Source organism: Colobus angolensis, unplaced genomic scaffold, assembly GCF_000951035.1.
Source record: "Colobus angolensis palliatus isolate OR3802 unplaced genomic scaffold, Cang.pa_1.0 Scaffold288, whole genome shotgun sequence".
Lineage (NCBI taxonomy): Eukaryota > Metazoa > Chordata > Mammalia > Primates > Cercopithecidae > Colobus > Colobus angolensis.
The window spans coordinates 788959-803192 of record NW_012116132.1 but is presented as its reverse complement, the minus strand read 5'-3'; the positions used below and the strand labels follow the sequence as shown (position 1 = coordinate 803192).

The 14234-nt window shown below is 41.4% G+C and overlaps 1 protein-coding gene across 1 annotated transcript; it reads left to right on the top strand.

Moving 5' to 3' along the window:
* Window positions 1-344: 344 nt before the first annotated feature.
* On the top strand, window positions 345-14171 carry SDE2 (SDE2 telomere maintenance homolog (S. pombe)). Its single transcript, XM_011948950.1, has 7 exons — window positions 345-511; window positions 4319-4436; window positions 6441-6552; window positions 6884-7053; window positions 8116-8236; window positions 10596-11088; window positions 13472-14171. The coding sequence occupies exons 1-7, from the start codon at window positions 392-394 to the stop codon at window positions 13691-13693; spliced, it is 1356 nt and encodes a 451-aa protein (XP_011804340.1). The 5' UTR covers window positions 345-391; the 3' UTR covers window positions 13694-14171.
* Window positions 14172-14234: the final 63 nt, after the last annotated feature.

The window sequence follows — 14234 nt, the reverse complement described above, 5'->3', positions numbered from 1 at the left end:
TAACTACACAGATGTGAGGAAAAAGGCCAAAGCCTACGGCACAGGGCGGTGCTTAGTTACAGCCTTATCACTTATGGCCAGGAAGCTCGAAACCTAACCCAGCGCCAGCCTTTTATAGCCGGTCCCTCGAGCCCCGCCCTAGCAACTTCTCCTGGCAACGCCTCGCCCAGTGCTCTGCTGCCTTATCGGCCTCCGCCAGGCCTTTCCTGTTCCCCTCCCCCAGCCCGCGCCGCCCGGCCGTCCAACTCACTTGACCAGCCCCAGGGGAGGGGAGGAGCGAATGGAAGCGTGAGGGGCGGGGCGCTGGGAGACGCTCGCGTCATCAAGATGCGCCGGGCGAGTTGCGGCGCCTGGTGTCTCAGGGAGGCTAGAGGTTCGGGTAGTTGGTGATATGGCGGAAGGCGCTCGGCTGGTGTGGATTCGCGGCCCCGGCTTCGGGTGCAAGGCGGTGTGGTGTGCCTCGGCTCGGTGCACCGTCCGTGATTTTATCCACCGGCACTGCCAAGATCAGGTGAGGATTTCGGTTCCTGTTAGGAAGGAGAAAGAGGCAGACAGTTGGCAGCGCTGGGTGCGGAGTAGGTCTGTCCGGAGGAGGGAGGCGGGGTACCTCTATTCTCTGGGGTTTTCACTTCTTGAGGCTGAGAGTTCCTTAGTGTTAAGGTGCTTCGAACTGTTACAGAGAGCTTCCTTTACTTTTCTTTTGTGGTGGTGGTTTTGCCTCCCCACCAAGAGGGAGAAAAAAACTGTTAGAGGCACTTAGTCCGGCTCATAGTTACAAATACTTTGTTTCTCTTTCTTTATCCGTAAATATAACGGTCTTCTGGCAGTTGGGCAGGCTGATTTTTAAGGCTACAGTCTTCACCTTCTTACTGTGGTTATGTGACGTGTATTTTGTTCAGTCATCACACAGCCTTGTTAAGCCCCAGCCTAGAGAATATGTCATATCCGAACCCAGGCCAAAGGATGATTGGGGAAGAAAATGGATTCTTCTGGTCACTCGTTGTGACCAAGCATTCACACGTGTGTCCTGTTGAGAGCCTGGGTTCTTAGGGCCTGTTATGTAGAAGTGTTCACTAATCATTTGATGGTCTTATTTGTCCATGCACATTTGTGAAAACCTACCAGGGACTTCCCAAGTTACACGTGAGCTTTTACTTAACTCTCAAGTAAGTAAGCTTTTACCAGCAATAAGATATTAAACCTATCCAGTTGTCAAAAGAATTTAGTGGTTTCCCTGCATCTATATTTTAATGTTGGCACTTGATCTAGAACTCTGTTCTTCTTTCCGCACCTCATCCGTGCTTTCCTCGGCTATTTCCTCTGCTTACTATTTATAAGCTTAACAAATGTTAACACTGCAGTCTAAACCAGATTTTTAAGAGACTTGGATCGATTCCGTGAAGAAGCAATGTGTGTTTGCAATTAATACGGTTTTTCACTTCCCATGTTTTCCTTCTTGCTCTGTAATCCAGTCTAAAAACTGTAAGCACAACTGTTTTTGACCATGAAAATAATTGCATTCTAATTCCTTTGAAAATAATTCTTATCTCATGAGTACAGTTTTCTTTTCTCCTCTCCCCACCCCCCCCGGCGGATTTTCACTCCTGTTGCCCAAGCTGGAGTGCAATGGCGCCATTTCGGCCACTGCAACCTCCGGCTCCTGAGTTCAAGCGATTCTCCTGCCTCAGCCTCCCAAGTAGCTGGGATTACAGGCGCCCGCCACCATGCCTGGCTAATTTTTGTATTTTTAGTACAGACGGAGTTTCACCACGTTGGCCAGGTCTTGAACTCCTGACCTCAGGTGATCCTCCCACCTCAGCCTCCCAAAGTGCTGGGATTACAGGCTTGAGCCACTCTTTCGGGCCTATGAGTACAGTTTTCAAACTTGCTGACAATTGATCCAAAGTGAAACCAGAAAAAATAGGATCTTAATCATGAGGTATGTTGGAAATAATTATTTTTAAATCGGAAGCAAGAAATAATAGGCCAGGTGCGGTGGCTCACGCCTGTAATCCCAACACTTAGGGAGGTCGAGGCGGGCAGATCACCTGAGGTCAGAAGTTCGAGACCAGCTTGGCCAACATGGTGAAACCCCATCTCTCCTAAAAATACAGAAAAATTAGCTAGGCATGGCGGCAGACGCCTGTAATCCCAGCTACTCGGGAGGCTGAAGCAGGAGAATCGTTTGAACCTGAGAGATGGAGGTTGCAGTGAGCCGAGATTAAGCCATTGCACTCCAAACTGGGTGACAGAGCAAGACTCAGTCTCAAAAAAAAAAAAAAGAAATATAAATGAGTGGATTCAGTCAGAAACTTAAGAAACATGACCATAGCAAATATGAATAGAAACACAAAAGAGTATTTGATGAGATACTGGAACAAATAAGAATAGCTCAAGTTCACAGCTATGTTTTTAAAAACAAAACTGTTCTGACACATGATGAAGTTAGTGTTAACTCCCACTGAGAAAATAAAAATCTGCCCTGCTCTTCATCAGGCTGGGATAACAGACACAAATAAAGCCAGCTGCAAAATTTTTGTTTGTTTTTGTGTCCCCCACACTACACCGATGTACAGCTACAGAGTTAATAGGAAATGGTGATATGTCATAATGTCATAACGACCCCCATGAAGGTCTGCTACTTTCTTATTCACTGAGAAACCTCGGTCTTGAAAACCAAATAATATCTAAGGAATTTTGCTGTTTGAAGTTCTCTCAATAAGAGTGAACCCTCCCACTCTTGCCCTGTAGAGAAGCATTCTTGATTTCCAACCCAGGACAGAGCTTCCCATTAAGGGTTTCTGGACACAACTTTCCACATTTATCTTAAATTTGTAGTTTCCAAGGAAAGAGGAGCCTTCACAATCCGGAGCTGATGTTGATGTTTTTATATACAGTCCTGTTTTATTTTGAACGTGTTTAAACACTGCTTGATGTCAGTTTCACCTCAACTCCACCCTAGCCCCAAATCTTGTAATGACACTCCTTTCTTTGTGTTGGTGAGATACCCATGACTCCTGGTGTGCAGTTCCCCTCGTTGCAGTGAATAAATAAGTTTGACAGGTTTATCTCTGATAGCGGTAGGCTGATTGTGCTAAAACACACATGGTAATTTGTGTTTGAAGCACTTTACAATGCACAAATGGTTAAAAACAGTTAAATTGAGTCTAAATGTTTTATCCTTTTTTCTTCTTGTGACTTCATTGACAAGAATCTTACGTAGAAAATGCAATTCTGTTGATCAGTTGTTTTGTTTAATAAGGCATTCTGTTTGGAAATGAAGTGTACATAATTTCCTTGGTGTATACTTTCTGCCTTCATATTAATATCTTTTAAAATTATTTAGAAATACTCTACCCATTAGACATACAAAAGGCTTCTAATGTGTAAACATTAAATAGATACAAAATGTATTACATATCTCATTAAATGTTTACAACAGTTAAGGCATACAGTATTTTAAAGACAAGAATAGTCCTTCATGTTACCTCATTGCTAATAGCCTGAGCTGAGCTCCGGTCCTCTTCTCTCCCGCTACTATATTTGCCTAGGAGAACCCCAGATAACATAAATCCAACTCTCCACCTGTTCTGCCCTGGCTGGGCAGTGACTGTGGTAGAGAACTATAATCACATAGCTCAGTCTCCATACATCCACCAGCCTGGTGCTGGTTGGTAATTCTGTATTTCCTTGGTCCAGAGTGGGCTTTTACTGGGTTACAGGACTGCTGAGTATTGATTCATGTAGGCTTTGGGGCAGCACCACAGAATCTGGGGCTGCCCAGCATCTTCAACAACTTTGCTCATTTTTGCTCATTTTTCATGTTTTTATGTCTCCCATGGTGTACTTATATTGGTTTATTAAAAACCATACTCTTGACTCCTTCCTTCTCTACTTCTTATTCCTCCTACCTGCACTTTTTAGGATTGAGGACTACTTTGGGTGTTCAATTTAGTTTTACCTGTTTAAGAAAGTCAGAAAACGGGACCTCCACAGTTATTTAATCTGAGTCCTGCTTAGTCTTCTACCTTGACTTAGATTACCTATCAAAGAAGAAGAAGCAGTTTTTGTTTTGACCGAAAAGACTGAAGTTTCTTCTATATATGATAATTAGGTAATATTGGGAAAAATTTATACCCAAAATGCATCATGTGAAATGACTTTTTTTCTCCTAGTAGTTTACATTTCCAATTCAACAAATATTAATTGAACACCCACTATTGTAACCAGAGTAATAAAAAGACAGCTAGGTCCCGCCTTGTAACAAACTTAGATTATTATCTCATAAAAGGCATTAAAAAACCAAATTTGTCTGTAGGATGTTCCAGTGGAAAACTTCTTTGTGAAATGCAATGGAGCACTCATTAACAGCAGTGACACAGTGCAGCATGGAGCTGTTTATAGTTTGGAACCCAGACTCTGTGGTGGAAAAGGAGGTAGGACGTGAACATTGACTACTTAGTTGTAGCACATTTGCAGTCTTTGTTTATTTTTATTTATTTATTTTTATATTCTGCTGCTGACATTTGCTGTCTTTAGCCATGGTATTAAATTAACAAACTTCTTAGTCTCTTTAGTATGCCAATATTGTTTTGCCTTACGAATTCTTTTATTTACTTAACCTGATTTTGGACATCATTTTCTCTTTTATTCTTTTGTTTTCTTTCTCTCTCTCTCTTTCTTTCTTTTTCTTTTTCTTTTTTTTTTGAGATACCATCTCGTTCTGTCACCCAGGCTGGAGTACAGTGGTATGATCATGGCTCACTGCAGCCTTGACCTCCTGAACTCAAGCAATACTCCCACCTCAGTTTCCCTGGTAGCTGGGACTACAGGCACACGCCACTGTGCCTAGCTAAGTTTTGTGTTGTTTGTAGAGATGGAGTTTCACCATGTTGCTCAGGCTGTCTTTTATTTTTGTCGAGGAAGAAGTATTGTATGATACTATTCCCACTTTCTTCAGCTGGATAGCTCTTAGGGAACCCAGGCTCTAAAACTTTGGGGAAAATTAGATGAAGAGAGATGGCCATTATTCTGTTCAATTTGCTGAATAAATAGTTTTTGTTTTTCTAAATCTCCTTACTTTAATCAGAATTTTCTCTCATTATTATAGTTCCAAAGGAAGTCTAAAGTTACCTTAGGAAACACAATTGTTTACAAGTTGAGGCAGATTAAGGTTTTGTTTGTATTAACACAACTACTAAGAAAGAAAATGACAAAGAGCGAAAACAATATAAACAGTTCTTGGTGTTTCTCCTTAATGTAGTAACGTGATCCCTAAGCTTTCTCAAAATCTACAGTGATTTGGTTTGGTTTTCAGAGAGCTGACATCTCAGACTGTATCCAGCTGTTTGAAATCGTGTCATTAAGAATGAAGCATGGGCTGGGCATGGCGGCTCACGCCTGTAATCCCAGCACTTTGGGAGGCCAAGGTGGGTGGATCACCTGGGTCAGGAGTTCGAGACCGGACTGGCCCACATGGCGAAACCCCGTCTCTACTAGAGATATAAAGATTAGCCAGGTGTGGTGTTACCCGCCTGTAATCTCAGCTACTTGGGAGGCTGAGGCACAAGAATCACTTGAACCCGGGAGGTGGAGGCTGCAGTGAGCCGAGATTGTGCCACCGCACTGCAGCCTGGGTGACACAGTGAGACTCTGTCTCAAAAAAAAAAAATAATGAAGCATGTGGCCAGGTGTGGTGGCTCACAACTATAATCCCAACACTTTGAGAGTCCAAGGTGGGAGGACTGTTTGAACCCAGGAGTTTGAGACTAGCCTGGGTAAGATGGTGAGACCGTGGTCTCTACAAAAAAAAAAAAAAAAAAGCTAGCTGCGTTGGCATACGCCTGTAATCCTAGCAACTTGGGAGGCTGTGGTAAGAAGATCCATTGACATTGCCCAGGAGTTCAAGGCTGCGGTGAGCTTTGATTGCATTAAGCCATTGCACCCTAGCCTGGGTGACAGAGCAAGGCCCCATCTCTTAGGGGGAAAAAGAATGAGTGAATGAAGCATGTCGTATCAGCCAGTGAGAGCTTAAAATTGCCTTTCCTTCTAAACTCATTGAAAAATCTCACTATATACTTTTTAAGTCCTTAATCTGAGCATCTTGGTATATCTGTCATTGGGTAAAGCTTTTTAAGTATTCTAGCTGTACAGGTATTATACCTGTGTGCAAATAACTAACACAAGGATAAAAAATTAGATTTGGGAAGGCTAGGTATTTTATCTCAGAACTATAAAATGAAAGGTGAAAGGCATGAGGTTCTTTTACTTTCACCGCCTGAATTAGAACCTTGATGTTCATCTTTTCTGAAAGAAAAAAAAAAAAAGAAAAGAAAATAGAGATCATTGTTAATCTTGTGATGTAGATTGTTTTCACAAATTCTGCTTTTATTCATCCTTGAACACATTTTAACCTGCTTTCTCCAAATACATCTGTTCAGGTTTTGGATCTATGCTCCGAGCACTTGGTGCTCAGATTGAGAAGACAACCAATCGAGAAGCTTGTCGGGATCTCAGTGGAAGGAGACTACGTGATGTCAATCATGAAAAAGCGTAGGATGCCCACCTTTTTTTGTTTTTTTTTGAAGAGAGACATATACTTTCCTATCAGTAGTGATTATACATATGCCCTGCATATTGGAAATGGAAACTTAAAATATTTACATCTGAATTTATTATCAGATTTAACGTTTTCCATAATTTAATAATTATCTTTGGGATTTAGTTAAGATCAGTACCATATGCTAGTAGTAAGCATGGCACACCTTTCTAAGAGAATTATCACAGTATGAACAAGTGCATTAATTCATCAGGGACATTTTATATATAAAAGTGTGTATGTAATATATCCATTGAGTTACATCGCTTCCTCCCTCATCCCCAGAATGGCTGAATGGGTAAAACAACAAGCCGAGCGAGAGGCGGAAAAGGAGCAGAAGCGTCTGGAACGACTGCAGCGGAAGCTTGTAGAACCCAAGCACTGCTTCACCAGCCCCGACTACCAGCAGCAGTGCCATGAGATGGCTGAGCGTCTGGAGGATTCCGTCCTCAAAGGTGAGAATGAGGATTCCTTAGTGTGTTCAGCTGGCACCCCTGAAGCCAGCTGTTCAGACTGCTCTACACTACACACAAAGAGCAGTTCTTAAGCTTTTTTTAGGTTACAGATGTCTGAGAATCTGATGAAAACCTTGGAACTTTTATCCTCAAAAATGAACACAGTATATTTTTAAAAAAAGAAGACATACACAACATTTGGCATTTTTTTTCCCCCCGAGATGGAGTCTTGCTCTGTCACCTAGAGCCGTAGTGCAGTGGCACGATCTCGGCTCACTGCAACATCTGCCTCCCACGTTCAAGCAATTCTCCTGCGTCAGCCTCCAGAGTAGCTGGGATTACAGGCGTGCGCCACCACGCCTGGTTAATTTTCATATTTTTGGTACAGACAGGGTTTCACCATGTTGGCCAGGCTGGTCTCAAACTCCTGACCTTGTGATCTGCCCGCCTTGGCCTCCCAAAGTGCTGGGATAACAGGCGTGAGCTACCGTGCCCAGCAAACATTTGGCATATTTAACCCCTGAATTCCATGGGGTCATGGGCCTCAGGTAAGAACATTTTTGTTTGTGTTTAGAGATAAGCTAAGTCTTCAGAAGATGTCTAGACCTCAAAGAATTTCCTGCCGGTTTTAGGTCAGTTTTTAATGCGAATGATTATCATTAACTTTTGTTTTTAGCATCCAAAACATGGCAGGCTTAGTATGGGAACAATTGAATAAGAAACAATCTTTTTCCATCAAAAAGGTTATGACATAACAGGAAAAAGACAAGTGTATGCAAATAACTAACACAGGAATAAATAATTAGGTTTGGTGAGGGCTAAGTATGAACTTGTCAGTCTCAAAAGTTCTAAATTGTGCAATGGTGCCTTAAAAATCTGCTCCTAGACTAGAATGTTTATTAAATCTGTGTAAATTTGGGATTAACTGTATAAAATGTTGGTATCTTAAGAAATTTAAATCTAGAACTGTAGATAGCAGCTCTTTTTGCAATCCATGTTATTTATAATTTCTTTAAACTCAGTCCCTATAGTAGAAACTGAGTTGTTTAAATTTCTGGTTAGGTATGCAGGCTGCCTCCAGCAAGATGGTTTCAGCAGAAATCAGTGAGAATCGGAAACGGCAATGGCCTACCAAATCTAAAACAGACAGAGGAGCCAGTGCGGGAAAGAGGAGATGCTTCTGGTAAGTGTTTCACTTTCATTCCCAACTGATCTTTGAGGACTGATATGAGACATTTTCTCTTGTTTATCTGGCATAAACACATTTTTGTGTAATGTTTGGTGGGAGCTCAGAAAATTTCCAGAGTGCTTCGGGCTTTAGGTTTCAGTGATTGTCACATTGTACATACTGCGGTAATGGTTTCTGCTGTGAATGCCATTAATTGAATGTAAAGGATGAATTTTTTCCTTACACTGAAACATAAAAATAGCTTTATATTTGAATTACTTTTTTGGTGTTGAAGGGGTTTAACTTTTAGAAATTCTGGGTGGAAATCAAGCTGTACTCTCCAGTTGGTTGTTTTCTGTTTTTTTGCGGTCATTGAGGTCTGGTCACTTTGCCAGACTTCTCTTCACCACTTTCGCACTTGAGGGTAAAAAGCACAGTAGTACTTTTTCTTGTCCATTCTTCTGATAGTTCTCTTGTCCCTCTAGTTGGTCGTCTTTGTTGCCAGTGACTTCCCTTGGGCCAAGTTCTTGAAAATAAGTTTATCCCCTTTGGGGATAAACAGATAATTGTTAATCAAAGATCATATAACACTGTGAGTTCAGCATACAATGTTTGTTCTTTCTGAAATGGGAATTAAATGTTCCTGAGAGAAAGGGTGGTGACACTACCTGTGGTTTGTATTTTTTTAAATGAGGTTTACTGAGGTATAATTTATATATAGCAAAATTCACCCTTTTTGGTTGACTTTTGAAAAATGTATGCTATGTAGTCACGTAACCACTACCACAATCTAGATAGTATTTTAATGACCTGAAATAGTTCCCACGTGCCCTTTTGTAGTTAAGTCCCTTTTCCCACCTCCAGACCCTGGCAACCATTGGTCACCAGTGTGATATTTGTTACTATGGTTTAGTCTTTCCTAGGATGTCATATAGCCTTTTTTTTTTCTGAGACAGAGTCTCGCTCTGTCGCCCGGGCTGGAGTGCAGTGACTGCATCTCAGCTCACTGCAAGCTCCGCCTCCCGGGTTTACACCATTCTCCTGCCTCAGCCTCCGGAGTAGCTGGGACTACAGGCCCCTGCTACCTCGCCCGGCTAGTTTTTTTTGTATTTTTTAGTAGAGACGGGGTTTCACCGTGTTAGCCAGGATGGTCTCGATCTCCTGACCTCGTGATCCGCCCGTCTCGGCCTCCCAAAGTGCTGGGATTACAGGCTTGAGCCACCGCGCCCGGCCTCAAATAGCCTTTAGTGTCTGGCTTCTCTCACTTAATATAAAGCTTTTGAGATTCATCCATGGTAGTGTATGTATCAGTAGTTCATTCTTTTTTATTACTCAGTATCATTGCATGGTATGAACGTACCACAGTTTGTTTATCCAGTCTCCATTTGGTAGACATTTGGGTAATTTCTGGGTTTTAGTAATTATTAATAAAGGATTGGGTTTTTTTTGTTTTTTTGTTTTTTTTGAGACAGGTTCTCACTCTGTTGCTGAGGTTGGAGTGCAGTGGCACGATCTCGGCTCACTGAAGCCTTGACCTCCCAGGCTTAAGCTATCCTCCCATCTCAGCCTCCTGAGTAGCTGGGGCTAGGGCGAATACCACCACGCCCAGCTGATGTTTTTGTATTTTTTTGTGAAGACAGGGTTTTGGCATGTTGCCCAGGCTGGTCTCAAACTCCTGACTTCAGGTGACCCTCCCGCCTCAACCTCGCAAAGTGCTGGGATTATAGGCGTGAGCCACCACGCCCGGCCAACTATTATTTTATCTAATTTCCAACTGTCGAAGTTAATGTAATACCGCAAAAAAAAAAAACTTTAAGCAACATCAATTTTGCTTTTAGAGATTCAGAACTGTAGAAAGGAGATTCTCTTGGATCTTTGGGACAGTTGGTTCCAGTCTCATTGAAAATTTTTCCTTCTGTTTATAAGCTCTGGAATGTCTTTTTCCTAAATGTACCTGTTCTTCATCTCAAGCTAGCAGAGACAGATTCTGTTTCCTGAACAAACTGTAACTCTTTGCTTTATTTATTTATTTTTGAGACGGAGTCTCACTCTGTCACCCAGACTGGAGTACAATGGCACGATCTCAGCTCACTGCAACCTCTGCCTCCTGGGTTCAGGTGATTCTCCCACCTCAGCCTCCTGAATAGCTGGGATTATAGGCGCGTGCCACCACACCTGGCAAATTTTTGTGTTTTTAGTAGAGATGGGGTTTCACTATGTTGGCTGGTCTGGTCTCAAACTCCTGACCTTGTGATCTGCCTGCCTTGGTCTCCCAAAGTCCTGGGATTACAGGCCTCAGCCACAGCGCCCAGTCAACTCTTTACTTCACATAGAAGCTACAAATGCTGTTAAACCTTTCTGTTGCTTCTGACAGGTTGGGCATGGAGGGACTAGAGACTGCAGAAGGGTCCAGCTCTGAGAGCTCAGATGATGACAGTGAAGAAGCACCAAGCACTTCAGGATTGGGTTTCCATGCTCCAAAAATTGGCAGCGATGGTGTCGAGATGGCAGCCAAATTTCCCAGTAGTTCTCAGAGGGCGAGAGTAGTGAATACAGACCGTGGATCACCGGAACAACTGCAGATGCCGGTGACTGACTCTGGGAGGCATATTTCAGAAGACTTATGTGCTGGGCTGGGGGAGTCCAAAGAGCATATGGAAAGCGGGATGGTTACAGAAACAGAAGAGACCCAGGAGAAGAAGGCAGAGAGTAAAGAACCCATAGAAGAGGAACCCACTGGGGCTGGACTGAATAAGGATAAAGAGATAAAAGAAAGGACTGATGGGGAAAGAGTTGCCGAGGTAGCACCTGAAGAAAGGGAAAACGTTGCCGTTGTCAAACTGCAGGAAAGCCAGCTAGAAGACACAGTAAGTATGTTTTGGGGTTGGTATCTAGAGCTAAATCAATTTAGTCTCCACAATAAGTCATTAAAATGAAAATATGCTTTTCCTCCTCAGCTGCTTAGTGAAAGGCTTGTTTGATTTTAAGAAGTACGGATTATGGTGAAGCTTGCCTTGTTCCCCAAAAGACTCTTTTTAAGCTCTGGCATTTATAGTGTGTTGCCACTAGGTGGTGTCCTTGATTCCATATTGTATCAATTGTAAGATGCATGTTTTCCACATTTTAGCATGTCTAAGATGTGTATAACATATTATAGCTTAATTGATATTGTTTATTCTTAGTAATACATGAACAAGAGTATATTACGATCGATGGCATTTTAGATTTGATGAAATGTGCTCATTTTTCCTGTCACTAAATTGCTACTCAGCTTTTTCTAATGTGAGGATAGTTTGAACAGTAGTTTCAGCTGCATGTGAAGACCTCTTCTATAGAAGAGGAATCTCTCCTTTTAAATTTGTCATTAAATCTTAAGTACCCACAGTCAGCCTTTTAAAAAAGGCATCTTCAGCCAGGTGCGATGGCTCATGCCTGTAATCCCAGCACTTTGGGAGGCCGAGGCGGGCAGATCACTTGAGGTCAGGAGCTTGAGACCAGCCTGGCCAGCATGGTGAAACCCTGCCTCTAGTAAAAATACAACAACAACAAAAAGTAGCCAGGCATGGTGGTGCATGCCTGTAATCCCAGCTACTCAGGAGGCTGAGGCACGAGAATCGCTTGTGCTCTGGGAGGCAGAGGTTGCAGTGAGATAATGAGATTGTACCACTGTACTCCAGCCTGGGCGACAGAGTGAGACTCCATCTCAAAAAATAATAGTAAAATAAAAAAGGCATTTTCATTTCATTCTCTCAAAAAGTTGGCTTTTCACTGTCTGCAATGGACTGGCTTCCAGCAAAAATCTCTGATGTCCTTTGATCTAATGGTTTGCTTTTTAGAATAGATGAAACCTAAACTACTTAATTTCCTTCGATAAACACAAAACCTACCATTCGTTTAGCCAGCACCTTCCCCTACTCCCAGTAAGTAAAAATGCGTAAATTGCCCTTTCTAGTGAGAATATTGGAATTTTTTTATGCTAAGGGCCTTACAGTCTCTGGAGTTGTAAGCATGTAATATTTATGTTACGTGTATGCATTAGATAAGAGCTTTATCCGGACTGAAGTCTTAGAAAAATAAAAACGGAATCATATAGGATAAAACCTGATATTTTTCAATGTTAGCCATGGAGTTTTGTTCTTGATGTTGTAGTAATAGCTGCTGTATTCCTAACAACCAGGTGTGATTATTTAAACACACATAAGTGGTATTTTAGAATTTGGTCACAAATAAGCCAAGGTTAACTCCCAGAAATCTTAACAAAATAGCTTTTTTAAGAAAACAAAGATCAACTAGAAAGAGTGTGTCTCCAGAGGTCTTTAGTATTTTAAAACTGTGAGAGAAAGTTATTCTTTGAATGTAGTTTTTAAAAATCATCCAAAGATGAACATTTTCATTCTTTTCAAGGTATCATTAGCAATATTTAATTTTGTCTTTTTTTTTTTTTTTTTTTAAGACAGAGTCTTACTCTGTTGCTCAGTCTGGAGTGCAGTGGTGTGATTTCTGCTCCACCTCCCAGGTTCAAGTGATTCTCCTGTCTTAGTCTCCAGAGTAGCTGAGACTACAGGCACGTGCCACCACACCTGGCTAATTTTTGCATTTTTGGTAGAGATGGGGTTTTACCATGTTGACCAAGCTGGTTTCGGATTCCTAACTTCAAGTGTTCCACCTGCCTCTGCCTCCCAAAGGGCTGGGATTACAGGCTAATTTTGTCTTAAAGTCTATAAAGGCACTTGGTGAGTAGAACAGTTGCGAGTCTATTGAACAGCATTTGAGTTTGTTATATAAGGGGGAGCTCTGACGGTTGGTCTTAATTACTCAATTAGAACAGAAAGCATTAAGATTATGGAATTAGTAGATTCAGAAGTTTGGGATTCTCATTAAGCTTTTAGGAGTGCCTACTCTTTTCTGTGGGAATGGTGTGGGGATAGGCTGGCTATATTTTACTGTTTAGATTTTTACTAGAAAAATCAGAAAAGAGAGAGCAATATTAAAAATCTGTTTGGGAATGCTATACTTCTGTTACTGTTCTGAATGCTTTTTTCTAAATGTATAGATGAAAAATTAGTTTTTATGTGTATTGAGAATACTTGTGGAATAACATGTGGATGGATGATTAAAATTCAGTTACAGGATATGGCAAATTAAATGAAAAAGTCTCAAGAAATAAAAGATACTCTACAGTTAAAAAATTTTTAGTCTTTATTCAGAGGAAGAAGCCTGTTTTAAATACTTTCTTATTTTTCCCCCCAGGTTATTGATAAGGAAACTATAGATTTATTGGCATTCAGCTCTGTTGCAGAACTGGAGTTGCTGGGTTTGGAGAAGCTCAAATGTGAACTGATAGCCCTTGGACTGAAATGTGGGGGCACGCTGCAGGAGCGGGCAGCAAGACTCTTCTCTGTCAGAGGACTAGCAAAGGAGCAAATTGACCCGGCTTTATTTGCCAAGCCTTTGAAAGGGAAGAAAAAATGAGTGTCATCAGAGCTGATTCCTATTGCTTTATAGTGTCTACCATTTATAACCTGCATAATGTGGACTCTTGACCAGTATTCCTTTTGATATTAAAAGTTGATGATTTTAGTAACCCAATTCTAACCATCCCCTTTTTCCTTGTTAGATCTGTAGAGTTAACGTCTGAAACCATCTGGGCCTTAAATTTTCTTTGTCTAGTTTTCTATAATGTACTTAATAAATATAGGGCTATTCACATTTTTTGGTTTGATCTTGTGTCATTTAGGTAATGAATCTATCCAAGGAATCTATCCTTTTGACCCAGGTTATCGAATTTGTAGATACAAGTTTATTTATAATGGTCCCTTGTTACCCATTTAATGTCTGTAGGGGCTGTGTTGATCATTTCCTTTTCATTATGATACTGGTAATTTCTGTTCTTACTTTCCTAATCAGGTTGGGTAGGGGTTTATCAGTTTTATTAATCTGACTTGTTTTTTATTTTTTATTATTTTTTATTTTTTTGAGACAGAGTCTTGCTCTGTCGTCCAGGCTGGAGTGC

Coding starts and splice junctions, on each gene's coding strand:
- SDE2 (XM_011948950.1), top strand. CDS start 392: ATGGCGGAAGGCGCTCGGCTGGTGTGGATTCGCGGCCCCGGCTTCGGG. Junction 512..4,318: donor ACCGGCACTGCCAAGATCAG/GTGAGGATTTCG, acceptor ATTTGTCTGTAG/GATGTTCCAGTGGAAAACTT. Junction 4,437..6,440: donor ACTCTGTGGTGGAAAAGGAG/GTAGGACGTGAA, acceptor ACATCTGTTCAG/GTTTTGGATCTATGCTCCGA.